This window comes from Tachypleus tridentatus, chromosome 12, assembly GCF_004210375.1.
Source record: "Tachypleus tridentatus isolate NWPU-2018 chromosome 12, ASM421037v1, whole genome shotgun sequence".
In the NCBI taxonomy this organism is placed as follows: domain Eukaryota; kingdom Metazoa; phylum Arthropoda; class Merostomata; order Xiphosura; family Limulidae; genus Tachypleus; species Tachypleus tridentatus.
The window spans coordinates 2,506,640-2,522,262 of NC_134836.1; the positions used below are offsets into that span (position 1 = coordinate 2,506,640).

General features: G+C 32.8%; 1 protein-coding gene across 3 annotated transcripts in view; it reads left to right on the forward strand.

The window, feature by feature from the left end:
- Positions 1-15,623, forward strand: part of hdm (meiosis specific with OB domains hold'em) — a 77,432-nt gene that overhangs the window by 14,409 nt on the left and 47,400 nt on the right. For all 3 annotated transcript variants that reach the window (XM_076469466.1, XM_076469467.1, XM_076469465.1), the window contains exons 4-5: positions 1,720-1,795; positions 9,207-9,396. In XM_076469466.1, coding sequence (XP_076325581.1) covers positions 1,720-1,795; positions 9,207-9,396 — 266 coding nt within the window. The remainder of the gene's footprint in view (positions 1-1,719; positions 1,796-9,206; positions 9,397-15,623) is intronic.

Consider the following 15,623-nt stretch of genomic DNA (forward strand, 5'->3'; position numbering starts at 1 on the left):
TTTTCAGGTGAAACTGATTTCCCCATAAGTATCAGCAGGGTTTGCCAGGCAAATCTTAGAGAAGTCTATATTTGAAAACTTTGCTGAGTTTTCTAGTATTTGAAATAATGAGAGTGGACTAATCATACCTGCTCAGATTATGAGATTTACTTATCCCTTATCATGATTAGGTCTGAAGTGTTCTCTCTCTTAAGGTAGTTTTCTGTAGAGTTAGATATGTTGATCTCCTAAAGGAATTGCACTTGTTGATCTTCAGGTACAGTTGAACTAAGGAAGAAATATTCAACCTAACAGATGATCTTGGTTTCTTTATTCAGTTGAGAAAGTTACTTCTTGACTTGTTTTCTCACTAAATTTAATGTTTGTAACATAAAGAGATCATCTGTTCAAACAGCAAAATATATTAAATTTGGTGACTCTTTCAGCATGGACATTCAGTGTTACTGCAATAACCTCCTTCACAGGTTATCTGCTATAGAGAATTAATAAACAGAGAAACTAGAACAAGGAACTTTAATGGTTTTATGGACCACATGTTTATGCCAAAAGAGCATGGAAACTAAATAAATGGAAACATTTCAAAAATTTTTATATCACTAAAAGTAAATAGACAACAGGAAACAAGATATGTTGAGGCAACCTTTGCATTTAATTACAATTTGGAAGAAGCTCATGCCTTGACATTGTAACAGATGATGACAGCCTGAAGACAACATGAAGAGAAGAGAAATTTTTTTATATACTATATTTGTCTGAATATAATGCACATCCATTTTTGAAAGGTTAAATTGAAAAAAATCAGTTTATTACACATTAATTTTACACAATGTATTGAATAGTTTCTAAATACATAAACAATTATTGATGTATTAAAGATTTTTGGAAATTTTTCATTGAAAATTTATATGTGTTAATTTTACAAAATCTGTTTAAATCTTGATAATATGCTTACTTAATCATGCATCTTGACATAAATTTTCATGATCACCAGAATTGTTGTTACCACTTGATTTATCACATTCTTTGCATTTAATAGATTTGCTTCCTTGAACCTTTGCTTCATCTTTTTCTGATTCCCACAACATATCATGACCCATCCAATCCATTGCATTGAATATGCAACATTTTATGAAACCTTTAATGTTGTTTTAATGACTTTAATGGTAGCTTTTAGTAAAATACCTAAAAAAAATTGAAAATCTCTAAATATAATGTGCAGTCAATTCTTTGGGAGGTATATGGCAAAAAAAAAATGCTTTTATATTTGGGCAAATGTTGTATAGAAGTGTTAAAGATCCAATTGGTTTAGGATTTTTACTCATGGAAAATCTTATTTCCTCTTTCATTTTGTTGTTTTTTTCTTCTTTTTATATAAAAAACATGTAAATTTATGTAGGTCTTTCAGGCCCTGTAAGATTGGACCCTTGGACAGTTGCTTCTTTACTTTCACCATTTTCCTATGCTATTGAGAGAAGGGACATGTTAGGTTTAAATTTTTTAATTGATAACATAGCTTTTTATACAAAAACATAATGTTTCAATTTCTTTTAAGTATATTTTTACTATAATGATTTGCTTATGCTGGTCATAAGAGTAATTAATTGTCAATATCAATATATACAAAATCTTAATAGTTGAAAAGAGATTTATAACATTAATTTTTAACGATTTTGGAAAAAAACTTCATTTTTTAAAGATTGATATTTTTATATATTTCAGTGCAACTGAGCAATGTCCAAGTACAAATATGTCAACAAGGCAGCATAGGTGAGAAATGTAATCCTTTTGTTACAAGGTGAGGGCTCATATTAGAGACAGGGTAAGCATCATGTTAAATGTACAGTTTTTCTTGATTTAACTGTATTGGTGTAATTTCCAAAGATTGAATTGTGTTTGGAAATAGTTTAAAGTTTTATATGAGAAATAAATAAAATATCAACAATATTTATTTTAATATTCAAATATTATATTATTGGTATTATTAAAGTCAAAACATTAGGTTATATTTAGTTACAGAGATTATTTGATAGTTTATATAAAGTATATACATTTTTTACAAATTACGTAGCCTCAAAAATGCCTTAAAGTCAAAGAATACACAAGTATAAGGCCACAGAAAAGTTTTAACTTTTTTGTGTTCAATTGTTTAACCAGAGAGTGCTTGGAGAATGCAAGACTTTGACTGTTTTGCTTTTATGATTTCACATTCTGAGCTTTTAATTTGATGAATAACTTTTCCTAATCAATTATAAAAACAAGAACCCTCTTTTGTATTCTCTGTTTGTGATGAGGAAGTCTATAAGGAAAAGTTCTGGTTGTACAACATATATGAACCTACTCAAAATCTCTTTTTTTCCTTATCTACCTATTGATGTGAAGGCAGGTTATATGAAATGCAAAGTCTGGCTGTATGCTATAAACTATCCAGTGTTTTCACTGTCAGCAGTTTGGACATCTTGATTTTTTTATGTACTTATTCAATGACAGAGATCAAGTAAGTAATAGGTGTTAGCCAGAATCGAAAATGCAATGATTTCCATCTGTTCTATTTTAGATCAAGCCCAAAACAGACTGAGGATAAATAGATACAGAGAATAAAGAGTCTGAATAATATTTCATAACCAGAGATAAGGTGTTACTCATCTACCATTTTCCAAAGTGGATGCATGCTGTTACACTCTGTTTCACTGCTAAATTGCAAACAACTCTATTTCAACCATTTCAAAGCTTTATTGTTTTTGGCTGATAAATGAGTGAATAAATCAACACCAATCACTGTTTGTTCCTGTGTTTGCGTAACTGAGTGATACTAGTCTTTTACCCCAAGGTGCAAGATCATCATTTCCTCTGATCCTTGGCTCATTGTAATTTTGAATATGTGACACGAATGTATATCCTTTCAACCCCAATGAGACTCTTTAAGTTTACCTACTAGGAAGAAACGAACAAAAACTCACAAGAAATATTTGATTTACAGGGAGTTACTAATGTCCTTGATGAGTGTTTCTTCAATTATTCTAACATGTAAACTAATTCCACTGAATTCTTAGTTTATTAAACAAGTTTAAGAGAATCCCTTCCCCTTTTTGAATTGGTTGTTTTATGAATTTAAACACATCATTCATTTTGGTGGAATTGAACATTGCTCTACATATATCCACAAATAAGTTATTGGAGTAGATGATATATATTAAGAATGTTGTGCATGCTTCTTCTGCTTCCATAGTTTATCTTCTCACTCTCTTGAAACTGATCTAGGAAGAGGAGACATTTCCTTATTTATGTTTTTAGACTTCATCCTTTTTACAAAGCCCGGAAAGTATTCAAAGATTCCTTCTAATTATAGACCTGTTGCTTAAACTATGTAATGCTTTTAAAGGATCATTAATGTTCATTTTGTTCTTCAAACTAATCTCCTCTCTTACATCAAGTGTGGATTTCACAAGCAAATATCTACTGTAGAATACTTAATTATACTGGGAATGTCAATCAGCAAAGCCATCCTCAAGATCTTTAATTTTTTTTTTATTTTTAAGCTTAAAACAACAACTGGAGGTTTGGTGATTGCTTTGTAATGAATGCTGTTTGCCTATTTGTTCTCATAATGTTTTAGAAAACAGGTCATGACAGGTTCATGTGTGGTCAATCTTATCTTATTCTTTTACATAGGAAATCAAGATATCTCAGAGCTGTGTTTTGAGTGTCACACTTATTAGCATTAAGTTCAATACCATCTCTGAGAAATTTCTTCCAGCAGTTGCATGGATTCTCTTTTTGGTCAAGACTAAGTTCTTAGAATTTATTTTTAACAGTAAGCTGCCTTCTGTCCCCTATGTAATGCAATTTGAAGTCAAGCACTGAACATTCTTGCTGTCCTTTCTTCCATTCTATGGATGTTACAAATTTCATGCCTTCTTATTTAGCTCAAATTAACTACAGATCTCTGGTTTATGCCTTTGCTTGACCATCTGCATTGAAGGTGTTGCACTCTGTGGATCATTAGGGGCTTCATCTTGCACATGGTGTTTTTATACTTAACTATTATGAAGTTTGTAGAGATTCATGCAAACCACAATCATCATTTAATATTTACAACTTCTTATGCATTATGTTGCAAAGCTATAATATCTGCTACATTATCCCACCTAGCAGCATATTTTCATGCATTAGTTGGCCATGCTACATGTGAATAAATAGTTCCTGTATCAAACCACAGTTGCATGAGATAGGTCTCACAGTGTATTTATTTTCCAAATACACTGAAGTGTTTATCCCTTCATGGCATTCTACAGTCTCCCACTGTGATATTTTGATTGAGTAACTTGATAACGTTGGATATGTGTGATTGGAAGTACTGATGTCATTGATAGTTCAAAATTATATGATTTTATGGGTTCTTTGTTGGTTTGCTTCAGCTCTGTCTTTGCTTATCAAATGCTGTATCAGGTTTCTGTGCAATCATACTTGCTTTGGATCACATTAAAGCTGAGTAATATATTTTTCTCTGTATGGACTTTAACTTCTTGAACATATTGCAGTACTTGAACACTAGCTCTCATCCTTTTCTCTTGGACATTTTCAAACAACTGGAAACATTGTCTCTTATCTGCCCTATATTACTTGATTCTCAGCCACTTTAGATTCTGGGGACATAGATTGACTGATCTGCAGGCAGATTGTTTTCTACTGGCACTATGAGTTTTTACCCATCCATATTTTAATATAAAGCCTGTAATAAGGATGAGGTTTCATACCAAATGGTAGGCAGTTTGGAATTAACAGAAACGTTTTCCAAGTTCATCATTCTATAATAGCTATTTAATTTGCAAAGAGGTCATAGAGAAGTTGTTCTTATAAGTATCTCCTTTTTCAAACTTTTTTCAGACATCATTTTTGCTTACAAGAGAGTGAGCCTTCAGTGAGTTAGAATGTAGCATTAAGATTACCATTTCTCATAATTTTGTGATGCTCTCTTCATAACATAAAAAGCATTGGATACATACCTGAATGAATGCCGAGTAGGGGGGGATTCTGTGAGTCTAGATGATGCATTATTCTCCAGTATGTGTTTAATGTTCACAAAGAAGTGAGATGTCAGTTTGCAATTCACCCTTCAAATGGGAACTTTCATCCTAACCACTCCCCCTCCATGGGTGTAGGAATCCCATGGCTTGGTGTTGGATTTACAGTAGAAACAACACAAGTTCTCATGCATATTTATGGTTATCTGTATTACTCCCTCACTCATACTCAGCCTGTTGTGGATTCAGAACAATGGAATTAAGGGGTATTATTCCTATTTGGTATCTTATGCCAAGGAATTTGTTGCTTTTCATATGGTTTTGTTCAGTTTCACTGTTGGTGAAATTTATTTTTATTATGTAGACATCCTTTTGATACCAGATGTCAGGTCCCTGGATTGATAGATCTAAGATATCTCATGCCCAGGAGAGGGAGGGTTCAAGTTTACCTTCAGCTTTTTTGAACTTAAGGTGAAAACACTAAGATCCTTATCTTACTCCCCACATAAAGTAATGTAATACAAGTTTCTTTTCTTTACTGTAATAAAATTATAAGTAAGCCAACTTTTGTAATTGTTAATCAGAAGGTCTCATTTAATATATGTAATAAGTTTTAAGCTTGTTTCATATTCATACTTATAAAAATCTTCTTTTTTTTTTTTTTTTTTTACTAATTCAAGCAGATACTCAGGCTGAGAAAGCTTAATATAAGCACAGAGAATTTAAACTGTTATGAAGTTGAGTGCAAAATGAGTACCTACCTCTTCTTGTTCCCTGAAAAACATTTTGTATTGCCTGTGATAGTGCAACATAATTCAGATGAAAGTATAAAATTATAAAGCAAGCTTTTAATAAGTCAGTATTATAATTTGACAGAAATAGTTCACAAACATTTTTCCCTCTAGCAACATATCATGAAGCTATGCTTTTATCACTCTGTTCCTATATATTTACTTTATTCTACACAGAACTAAAAACTTTATTGACTTATACAGTTGAAAAGAACAGAAGAGATTTCATGACCTGTTTAGAACATTACCCAATGTCACCTTGAAACTGAGATAAAGACAGTTTTATCACACCATGACAACCAACGTTGAAAAAAACAATGATAGACAAAATATTGATAATATAATGCTACTATATTCAAGTTAGAAGGTTATGTTATACAGTTTTGTTCAAAACTATAATGTATTTTCTCCTATGGAGATACATGTTCTGTATTTGCTCAGAAAGAAGAATCAAGTTCACAAATGCTAATGATTCTAGCTGAAATCAAGTTTTATGTATGAATTTAAATAATTTTAAACCAAATAGATTTGAACTCAGAAGTGTTTTTTTTTAATTTGTGGAAGAACTAGTATAACTTTATTTTCTATAATTCCAAAAATTCAATGATGCAGTTTTCTCCTTAAAGTGGGACACACTTATTTGGTCATTATGGAGTTAATGTAACATACTCAACTCTTTGTATAAAGGATATGGTGATGCAGTATGACAGTAAATAAAACTGTTTTACCACAAAATTAGGACTTAGACTTACCAATAACTAGATAGGTAAAAAGTAGTGATTATATACAAAATTTTAAAATGGATGAGTATATTTTACAGTTAAAAGTGTTCATATGCTACAATTACTTAATTTATGGTCTTGGGAAATATGTAGAACTAACTATCCAAATATATTGTTTTGAAATGACCAATATGCTCTTATTCTAATTATTGGTAATTTTGATTCTTCAACAAAAATCATAATAATACCTTGATTGGTTCTCTAGTTATGTTTTAAGCCATAAGATATATATTTGCATCACATGATTAAGTTGGTCTGTTATATATCATTTCCTTATGGTTTTCTTTTCCTTGGAATTACATTTTTGCATCTTCTGTACCTTGTCACTTTCTGAGTTTTCCTAATGGTTTTGTTTTTCTGCTAGTGTTAGAAAGTTTCTAGATGTGATGCTTGTATGACTCAACAGTTTTAGAAATTCTGGCTTATTTTTAAGTAAAGTTTAAGAACTGGTGTATGTGGTCAATTAAAACAAAGTTTCAATTTGACTTTTAATTTGTCATTTGTATTTTCTATAATATTTATAGATGTTGGTAATAAAAAGAGGCAGTTATATATTATCAAGTTCAATGGATTTTCCTTATAAAGAATAATTACCTATTTTGATTGACATTAAAGATAGCCCTTAATATAACATATTATGATTATTAGATTTTACTGAGAAAGCTAATTTGTGTTATGTTTTGCAGGAACTTGTTGTTTACTTTAAAAAAACAAAACTTTTGTGGATATTGACCTGGTCAATCAATTGAATTTTACACTGAAACATGTGATTCAAATCCATTTTCCTCTCTCTTAAATTTTTATAGTTACATTGAAAATTGTTTTTATTTTTTTAGATATGCTTGTACATAATGTGTTTACTTCTTTTCAAAGTCTTTGATTGGATGGTGTTCAATAAGTTTACAGATATTTATTCTTTTTCATGATACTCTCCAATAAATATTTCATATGGATTTTGCAGAAACCAAGTAGTTTTTATAGTTGTTGTATTTCTCTTGATAATTATTGAAGAGATAACTGGTAGTTTCATAAGAAAACACATCCATCATTCCAGCTGTGTCATGGTTCTTTAACTTATGACCTGTGTTTAAGTGAAGAGAATGGGATAATTAATTTTGTGTCAAATGATATATAATGGTAAGTTTAGAATTCTTGTTGCAGAAGTTTCTTAAAAATACCCTAAATAAGGGCTTTGCAACAATCTATTAACAATGTGAATAGCGTACAGTACAGTAAGTTTTATATATTCACAAAAAAAATCAAGGCTTTAATAAGTTCCATGTTTTAGAACTTTAGGCTTACTTTTCTTTTCCTGCCAAAAATATCTATTTAGTTTATATTTTACTTACAGTTTTTACATCACACAATGTGGTTTTCAGTATATTATTGTTTTTAGATAATGGAATTTTTATTGTATTTGCTAGTTGGGCAAATTTAGTTTTTAGAATACATTATTTTTTAAAAATACTTAACTTATATACTTTACACTTTTAGGTTTTTCCTCCAAGCACTCTAGTGGCTTAGTAGCAAGTCTGAGAGTTTATAACACTCTTAGTTGGGTTTTGATATCCATGGTGGGCAGAGCCCAGATATCTAATTGTTTGGTTTTTGTGCTTTGCAACGAACTTTTGATCAGTATTCAACTAGTCTCACTAGTGTGTTAATATACCTCATCCATAAAAATGCTTTTAAGATTAAATTTCATCTTTCATGCCAACTATGATTGTTTTGTCTCCTAAAGCTTTACCAATGTTTTTAACTTTGATAGTTATATGTACCTGCTTTATGTATTTTCATAGCATATTTGATGTCTTAATACACGTATAATAAACTATGAATATATATTTAGGTTGGGATTTTTATAATATGTTTTAAAATGCAAACCAGGCAGAGAATATAAAACTTGTGATGAGTAGGTCTACGTTTGAATGCTTTCTTTGTATGGAAGATTATTAGATCATCTCAGAAATATTATGTTTAGAACTAAAAAGCTTTGTGGCACACTTGCATAGTATTTTTGTGTGAAGATTTTACTTCTTAGGTGTGGTATAATTTATGTATTTGTATTTACTCACTAGTTTTTTTCATTAGATGTTAAAGAGAAACCAGTAAATTTATTTTTCAAGAACTTACATAGCAAAAGGCTGAATAAATAATGTATCTGTTTATTGTGATGTGGAGAATTAAGTTTTGATATTTGTTTTTGAGTTTTATATGTATTAGATTTATAAAATTATTTATATATTTTAAATATGATATTATTATTGCTAATCAAACTAATTTTCATGAACCTTGCATTTGATTTTTAACTCTGAAGGTTGAAGATCAGAAAAAATTACAAACAATTTTTTTGTCATTTGGAAAAATATGATGTAACTTGGAATATAGATTATTTGTAGGGGTAATAATAAAGTATTGGTAGTCCAATGTAAAACAAATATGCATTTAAATATGGCATAAATAACTGTAAATTAGAATATGTATAATAAATCAAAGAATATTTCTTAGTTGGCTTTATTGATGTTATTTTTTGTAAACTTAAAGTCGTACTTATATTCAGTAGTTATTTTATTTTATGTTAAAAATAGTTTAAAATTTATTATTTTTTACAGTGGTTTTCGTTTGAACATCAGTCCTGTCCATAGTAAACTGACCTTGTATGAAGGATTATGGGAAGAATTTCAAATGCTCTGTCATACACCTTGTAAGGCAGTATCCAGTGTTGTTTCATTGGCTGACCTTGTATATAGTGAAATGGATATTAGTGGAGAACATATCAATCTACTGGTTGGTGTACGAAAGGTGAGAATTCTGTTGCATATTTGTTATGCCTACCACGTATAATGTTTTTCAAACTAATTACAGTTTCTTCTGGAGAAAATTATAAGGTGTTCTATAGGTTCTGCTGATATGATAAATCTGGGAAGAAGACTTTGTATTGAAGCAGAAGTAAGAAATTTATGATTATAACTGAAAACATTGTAGTGAGACACTATAGTTCTAAATATACAAAATGTTGTCTTTTCCATTTTGAAAATATTTATGTATTAGTAAGTTCTGTATTTGTAATAGATATGATGTGATAAACAGAAAATTGTTGAAAAATACTAAATTCCTTACAGGTAATTTCAAATTTATATGAAATTAAATTGCAAACTATATTTGACACTTTTTTATACCAATTCAAAAGTTAGTGATAATTATCTATCTAACATTGTTACTATAACAGTGCAAAGAGCATTTCACAAACTTAGATTCACAAGAATTCTTCAGATAATCTGAGGGTCATATTCAAAATTTCATAAAAATATTATAAAAAGTATGATTTATATAATAAAATATATTTTTCACAAAATTAATTTGTGTGAATTAAAATACTTAATTTTCCATACAGTACTCTCCCTCCACTCACAAAATTAGTTTTTCTCATTTTTTGCAGCACTTTACTTCAAACTTTCAACCTTCACCTCTCTCCTTCTGTTGGAACTTTCAGTATGTCTTTCATGAAAATCACTGTGTGTCATTTCTCAACCAGTAGAAAAGCACTGCTTCTATGTGATGCATTTGACTCCCACTGCTTGCCACAACTGAACTACCACTTCTTGTTTGGCAGCAGTAGCATCCAGAAAGTTCTTTTTTGCTTATGCAAGTGTTCACTGAAAGTGTTTTTTATTGTTGTTTGTTTTTCTTATAACTTAATAGATTTACTGGGTATGGACTTTTTAAATTTTTTTCACATTAGTTCCTCATGTTTGCCACTTTTTGTATTCTGAAATTACTGTTATCACTTTGGGTATCCCTCCAGCATCTGATGCTATTTTTTTTTCAGCCATGGGCATAGGTGACCAGTTGGAAGTTTTATCTTCGTTTATTTGTCAGTAAATTGAACACTGTATATGCCAACCTCTGTCATCTCTTTCTGCCCACCTTCCTCCTGAGTCTTTCAAGCTAGGCAAAGCCAATGATGATTTTGAACATTTGTTTCCTCTATGTGATTTTTTTCATGATTTCCTTTCACTACCTGTGGATTCCACTCATCCCTATTCAGTCTTTTCTGACTTTATATTTCAGATATGTGAAGTTTTGTTTCATATGACCCTAGTCTTTCCCTTTTGTACAAATCTCCTTTTTAACCCTCTTTAGTTTTTTTTCCATATCCCCATATATCCAGGTTCACTGAACAGTTTTTCCACTCGATAGGGGAAGAGTGTTAGCATGCCTTACCCCCAGAAGGGCTTCAGATAAGTCTGCCATTGTTTACCATCAAGAAAATTAAATCTTTTTAGATCAACAGTTTTTGGGGTCTGTTCTACCAATTTGGGGGGCAAAAGCTCAATTTTCTTGCCTTTGTCTTGCCAATATGACCCTCTTATGGTACCTTTCCTCCCTTCATCTTTTGTCTGAGGCTCTTCACAAGATATCTGAGGAATTTTCTGCAGATATGTTCTTCCTCATTACTTCTGTATTGGCTTGTTTTCATATTAGGTTCTTGCACTTCAGACATGGTTTATCTGTTTTTGGGAACTTTTGGACTGTGACACAGTTTTGACATGGATTCACTTCCAGCCTCAGTATCTGCAGGATCTTTACATGACATCCTTTCTATGACATTATGCTTTAGACTTCATACCATAATCTTGAGCCATGGGTGACCTCAGCCCATCAACATACTTCTCTTACTTACTTGGTGGCCTTGGCTGAGTGAGGCACTAGTTCCTGTTTTTCACCCTTTCCCTTCCCAACACCTTCTTGTCCAGCTTTTATGTGGTGCTGTGGTTCATTAATTTACTCAAACATGCATGATTTACCAACAACAGTACCAATGACTACATTGTCAAATTGGGTATAGTGGGGGCACGTCTTCTGAATTATGTTCATCAGTGGGAACCTATCCTTGCCAAAGTATGGGTGTACAGAATACTATAAGAAGGATTTGTTATTCTCTTTCTTTCCCTTCCCTCATTGTCTCTCAATCTCATTTTCTTCCCTTGTCCTTGTCATGCCAGCATCTGTCAGAGGTGGTTTAGAACCTACTTACACAAAAGGCTATTAAACTATCTCCACCAGGTTTAAGGATATTTTGTGGTTCCAAAAAAGGCTGGGGAGTGGTGATTTGTTATTGGTTTGTCCCATCTCAATCAATGTTCGCTTTCCTTGCTTCACCATTCTTATTTATTTGGGTGTTTTGATCAATACCCATTAAGGCTGGGACTTGCCTTCTCCTCTCCACCTCTATTTTATGCAATGTGCCATTCTCAAAGACCTGTCTGTTTTCTCATTTTCTGTTTATGAGTGTATATTGCTTTTGGGGTCTGTGTCTTTCTAGGCCTCCTCTTATACTCTTGGACAGAGCCAATATGTGATTTTATGAGTGGGCTCTTCATGATCAATGGAACCTTGCACAGGAGTTCTTGGATGCTTCTACTGTCATTCTTTTTTCCCTTGGAGATGACCTTCACTGGTGGTTAGACTAGGCCTACATATCCATGGGTGTCCTGCTTCCCCTTCTGTGGTCCAGTTTACATTGGTTCATGGATGTATCCCTTCAGTGCTGGGGTACATGGGAGAATCACCAGGGTGTTTTGTGTTGGAAGTGTCAAAGAGTTTTATTTTCATATCAATGTTCATGAACTTCTGGCTGTTCATCAGGCTTTGGATCATTTTCTCCATCTCACCAGCTATCATCTCATTATGATCCATTCTGACACTTCTACCATGATGGGTTATATCAATCGCCAAAGGAGCACCAGATACAAATCCCTGTGTTATTGCACTCTGGATCTCCTTTACTGGGCCTACACACATCAGATTTGTTTGATGTATCATGTACCTGGTGCTTTTAGTCTCAGAGCTGATTACTTTTTCTGAACAAATCAGGTTTACCATATGTAGTGGCCCCTCCATCCAACCATTTTTCATTGACTCTGTCTGCATCTGAGTACACCCCATACTGATGCCTTTGATACTTCCCTCAATCACAAATTACCTCATTTTTGGTCCCTAGTTCCTTACCCTTGAACCTTGGCTGTATATGCTTTAAGCTAAGCTTGGTCTCATCAGTTCCTTTATATTTATCCTTCTATTCATTTACTTCATTTGGTGCTCTACCTTGTCCATTCTTTCATATGCACAGTCCTTCTGACTGCTCCTTACTGGCCTGCTTAACCATGGTTCCTTCGCTTGTTTAAATTGTAGATAGTATCTCTAATTTCTCTTCTCATACATTTCTACTTGCTTCACCAACCACAGTCACCTATTCTTCATCCCACATTGTCCATCCTTTGTTTTCATGTTTGGCTTTTGTTAGATCATTGGCAAAAGTTCTGATTTCTCTCACAAAGTCAGTTCACGTCTAGCTTTTCCATTTGCCTCTCTTTCTTGGAAGTATATCAGTGTAAGTTATGTGTTTCTTGCTTCTGACTCGGGATTCTGGGTTTCTCAACATACAGTTGCCTCTATCTCTAAGTTTTTCACATGGCTCTTTGTGTGAAGTTCCTTGGTCTCTTTGATTTCATGGTTTTTGAGCAGCATTGTCCTGTATCTTCCATTTTTCCTGCTTCCCCTGACATTTCCATGTTGATTTGCTTCTTCTGGCTTCAGAGACCACAGAGGTATCCTTTGCTCTTGGTCTGAGACATCTGTGTGATGATTTATGTCCTTACTTTACCACTGTTCAAACCACTCTCCACATGTTTCCTGTTTCACTTCTCCTTGAAGACATATTTCCTCCTCCTCTTAGCCTGTGTATGGCATTAATCAGATATCTTTGCCCTTAATCCCACCTACCTTAACTTTTATCCAAATTGTTCAATCCTTCCCTAGACCTTGACAGTTTGAGAATATCTGTCCTCCTTTTTTTCCTGTCTATCTACCTATTATTTCTCACTTCTGGTATGGATAGACTTCTCTTGTTCTGTCCATGCCCTCCATTGTTAGATTTCTGACACAGCTTTCTTTTGGGATCCTTGTTTCTGCCTCTTCATCCATTGGCAACCTTTCATTTTGTGTGATCTTTTCTTGGTTTGCTGCTTGATCCACTTGGCCTGTTCCTCCTTGTTTCCTTTCCAATGACGATCTTCTTTGCATATCCTCTCATCCAATCTATCACTTTACCTTTTCTCTTGCCTCTTATCTTCATCAGCATTTGGAGGAGATTCTCCATTTGGGCACATGGACAACTCCATATATGTTCATCTCCCATTGTCTACATCACATCACAGTTTCTGCTTTCTCAGGATATTGCCTGCTGACTGTGGCTATTCTTTAGACTTTGGCATGGTTGTAACGTGAGGTAAGTCTATACTAATGCTTACATTTCTATCAGTGGCTCCTCTTTCAGCTTCAGTTTGGATCATGCTTTGTGGCGAGGGGTGTCTGACCAGATATTCTGTCTGCATTCTGACTGGATGGCTATAACCATTTGCAGACACCATTCTATTGAATTCACACTGTAGACCATGTTGGTTTCTATAATTCCATGGCTGTGTATGCTTACTGCTGAGATGGAGTGTTTCACAAGTCACTCCTGGGTAAATTCCTCATGATACTTGCGTCATAATATGCCTTTTTCTAACTGCACCACTCAGAGTTTCTCTGTTGCACCATCTTCTCCAACTTTCTTTTTCTGCCATAAATAGTTCACCTGACCCTTTTTCTTTTCACGGGGAAAGAGATACCTGACTCAAATTTAGTGTGATACCCCTTCTCAAATCTTCTGATTTGTTCTTCTCAATTTATTGGTGTCCTTTGGATGTTTCCAGGAGATATGCTGTTCCTTTCTTCACATATGTCCCTCCTCCAATTCAGTGTGGGATTCAAGCCAATCTTATAAGATGAAGGAGAGTCCCACATATCAGAAGTTATAATTTTCCTAAATGAAAATGTATTTTTGATAAGTACTTCCCTCCTCTCACATTTCTCACCATTCTTTCCTACTTTATTTCGGTGTTTACATCTTCTACCAAACTTCAAAGTGTTACTTTGGTGGTATCACATAGAGGGAATCGCATGCTTCACATGACAGTAATGCACTTCTATTGGTGGGAAGGTGTTGAGTAGTGGTTTACATGAGAGATGTGTTGGAACTTTGCATTCCAGCAGAGGGAGGGTTGAAGACTTGTGACATGCATTCAGAATAATTTTGCAAATAGAGGGTACCACAAAAAAGAAAGGCTAATCTTGTGAAAAGAGGGAATGATCTATCAGAAATATGTTTTCATTTAGGAAAATTATAACTTTGGAATACAGCTTGTAATTTATGTGAATTTTTTTTTTCAAAACTAAAATCAATAACAGATTTGAGGAAGTCAATAAAAATATTTTTAAAGTGGTCCTTGCATTACTAATATTTGAGAACTTCTGGTCTAAAGTAAAAATAAGAGAAAAGTTTATCCGTAGATGAAGTGGGGGAGATAAAATTTACATGTGCATATACCATAATTGGAAATAACTGGATGAGACTTTGGTAATTTAATGTTTAAATATAATTGCTGTGAATCACTACTCTTTAAGTGGAAATTAACATTTATCCAAGAACTATATTTTGGGTTTATCATTATGGTTCAAACATTATATTTACTCTTAACCCTTTCATTGTGGCTGGGACTTGGAAATGTACGTCTCAGCTGTAGTGAATAGGTTAAAGGTATATGTAAATAGGTATTTAGTGCATCTAGTACTAAGTTGGATAAGCTTAGGTGCATTCTACATTTTACATGAAAAGTAATACAAAAATGCCCTTACATATTAGTTAATAGAAATATACTGTGTTATATTACTGTTTATATTTCTTTGTCGTTCTGTAAAACAAATTTTGTGACTATTCACTTTTATTAACAATATATTGGAAAATTAATTTTTCAATTTCTGTTATATTTCTTTTAACACAATCTGATTTCACAGTGAGTACAGTTGCAAGTAATCAGATATCAATTAAAGATCTCATTGCCCATAAAGCTCATAAAAGCTGGTTTATGAACAACTTTTTCAAATTTCTGTTGGCAGTTTATCAAAGTAAACTCATACTTGGC